Genomic DNA, 2,567 nt, shown 5'->3' with positions numbered 1-2,567 from the left:
CTGGGGTTCATTCCCACTCGGAGGACCTCACATCAATCAGCCCAGGACCTCCTGATCCGCTCCGTGAAAAGCGATCACCTCGCTTACCAAGGATCTAGGAATACCACCAGCAGCTTGGGGTCCACTGAGGCCTCCATATCCCTGTAAGTTAAACACACAAGGAAAGACAGAAGTGTGCTAATAATACCGGATCCATTTTCCACCCATTTATTCATTTATTTGTGTGAAGAATAATGGCAGGAGGAGGATGTTCCTGCCCCTACAGTAGACCTTCTGACAGTTACCAGGTAAATGGATACAAAGTCATTGGCTTTTTTTTTCTTCCTATTAGAGCGGACAATCAGAAGAAACAAAGAAGGGACAACCAAGGCACAGTGACAATACCACTGAGGTACTAAGAAGCACTAATCTGCATCACCCTACAGCCCACCCCAACCAAGTCTTCTTTTTCTCCTGAAAGGAATTTCTGAGAATGATAGCAAGTCAGGGCCTAGGGCGATAACTAGTTGTATTAGGAGAGATAAATGCCAATAGCAGTATTGATCATTTTATTATCACTTAGGCTGAAAGAAGAAAAGTGTGGATACACATATTTAAAAAATGAGCGCAATTCCCTTCAAGAGTTAACTCCTTCTGGCCCAGCCTTCTTCAAGCAAAGCAAAAGAAGTTCCAGACATCCGGGATTAGGTGACAGATTGTGGGCACTGATGCAAAGCACGCTTGAGAAAGGGGGGAGCCCAGGGCTCGCACACAAAGGCGTGGAGTTCCCAGGCCGGCCGAGGGCGGCCCAGCTGGGGGCACAGAAGCGCTCTGGGCGCAGCGACGCGCCAGGAAGCGCCTGCGGCACTCGGGCGGCCCGGCCCCTCTGCTGGTGGCTGGGAGAAGTTAGTCACCCGGAGCCCTAACCCGGAGACTGGCGACTGTCGGGAGCCTCAGACCCGGGAATGGGGGTGGGAGGTGGGGGGTGGGAGAGGGGGGAGAAATTCGGTCCCGGGACGGCTGGGAGGAGGCGAGTGGAGCGCGGGACCAGGGGGCGCACAGGAAGCTGGACGCGGGGGGGCGCATGGGAAGCCGAAAGCCCTTTGCTGGTGGATGGAGTGGCAACGTTTAAGAGGCCGGAGCGCACGGGTGTGCAAAGGGGAAAAACTTTCGGCAGGAACCTCCTACCCAAGGCAAGAAAAGCTGGAGAGAAGGAGGCAGGGAGAGACTTGAAATGTCTCAGTAACTTTCAAAACACACCAAACACCCCTTCAGGAGATGAGGTAAGCCGAGGTTAGCCAACCCCAATTCGTTGTGAAATATCAGACGAATCCGGAGCTGCTGTGGCTTTAAATGAGGCCAAGGAAATCTTCTGTTTTTCTTACCCAAATACTTGCGCTCCCCCCGCCCCCCACCCCCCCGTCCTTACTCCCTCCTTCCACCTCGCCGGGTTCCTTCCTCCTTCCTGGTCTCCCTTTCCTCGATCACCCCCCTCGCCCGCCCTCCCCCATCTGATTAGGCGCGGACCGGGAAGGGTGGGAGTGGTGGGGGAAGCTCTCCCTTTAAGAGGCAGCTTGCAGTGACGAATTGTTGAAATTGCCATTGCAGGATGGCATGCCGCTATAAATTCATTGTTCCACCTCCTCGCATCTTCACAGCGCTCGCGCTGCTCTCGGCGCTCGCAGCGGCCGACTGGGGATGACCGCGGCCAGGAGGACACCGCATCCGAGGGGACACGGACGCGCCGCTTCGCTGGCTCGCTGCAGGCCGCCCCCGGCGTTTTTGTTTTAATTTTTTATGGCCTTTTTCTCTTTCTTTCTTCCTTTCCTCTTGGTTTCCTTCGAGTCGAAGAAAGCCACCCAATAAGCAAGAAAGTGAGCTCCGGAGCGTGGAGCCCCCGCTGCCCACGGCTCCCGGGGGCGGGAGGCGGCGCACATCAGTGGCCGGCCCGGTGGACCGCACCCTCCTTACTTTTCGTGGCTGCATTTGGGGAGGATTTGAGTCCCCCTCCTTCCTCCTTTTTCTCATATTTGCTGAATCTCCACAATCCGGCTTTTCTCCTTTTTATTTTTCCCCCCCTTTTTCCGGAGCACGAATCCAAACATTTTCCAAACCAACAAAGAAAAGTTCGCACGCTGGCACGGCAGCCCGGACGGACGGGCCGGCGCTGCGGCTGGGTCCCCCTCCCAGGACACTTGACTCAACTTGCAAGCGAGTGTGTGTGCCCCCCCCCCCCCTCCCCCCCGGCACCTTCCAGAGCGAATAACAAATACCCATAAAGTCCCCGCGGGCATCCATCCCCCGGGACCAAAAAATGACTGGTGACCAGGTGGGCGTCCCTGCCGCTGGGGGGGTTCCGTTGAGCACTGGTCGCGAAGGCCCCGCGGGAGAACCGGCAAGGAAAAACCGGGGGGCCTTGGGATTTGTCACGGCCCCCAAACCCCCCTGGTGTATGGGTATTATTTACTGTAAGGGCTGAATTCTGGACCAACACCCCCTCTGGGCCTAAGCCTAAAAGCCGGGGGAGGATGCAGAAAAATCAACAAAAATATTCCGGGGGGCAGAAAAGGGGGGTTACCCTCGGCTTC

General features: G+C 56.1%; 2 protein-coding genes across 2 annotated transcripts in view; both read left to right on the top strand.

Moving 5' to 3' along the window:
• Nucleotides 1-944: 944 nt before the first annotated feature.
• On the top strand, nucleotides 945-2,265 carry LOC111827431. The gene is made up of 2 exons (XM_023759849.1): nucleotides 945-1,262; nucleotides 1,638-2,265. The coding sequence occupies exons 1-2, from the start codon at nucleotides 945-947 to the stop codon at nucleotides 2,256-2,258; spliced, it is 939 nt and encodes a 312-aa protein (XP_023615617.1). The 3' UTR covers nucleotides 2,259-2,265.
• A 28-nt stretch (nucleotides 2,266-2,293) lies between these two features.
• Nucleotides 2,294-2,567, top strand: part of ADAMTS5 (ADAM metallopeptidase with thrombospondin type 1 motif 5) — a 48,984-nt gene continuing 48,710 nt past the window's right edge. The window contains exon 1 of the mRNA XM_014461927.2: nucleotides 2,294-2,308. Coding sequence (XP_014317413.2) covers nucleotides 2,294-2,308 — 15 coding nt within the window. The remainder of the gene's footprint in view (nucleotides 2,309-2,567) is intronic.

Source organism: Myotis lucifugus, unplaced genomic scaffold (genome assembly GCF_000147115.1).
Source record: "Myotis lucifugus unplaced genomic scaffold, Myoluc2.0 scaffold_163, whole genome shotgun sequence".
Lineage (NCBI taxonomy): Eukaryota > Metazoa > Chordata > Mammalia > Chiroptera > Vespertilionidae > Myotis > Myotis lucifugus.
Note: the sequence above shows the minus strand (reverse complement) of the source record. Positions and strands in the feature narration are given on the sequence as shown.

Excerpts from the sequence above, each read along its gene's own strand:
- LOC111827431 (XM_023759849.1), top strand. The coding sequence starts at position 945 with ATGGGGGTGGGAGGTGGGGGGTGGGAGAGGGGGGAGAAATTCGGTCCC. Across the intron at positions 1,263-1,637 it reads ACACCCCTTCAGGAGATGAG|CGCTCGCGCTGCTCTCGGCG; the intron begins GTAAGCCGAGGT and ends GCATCTTCACAG.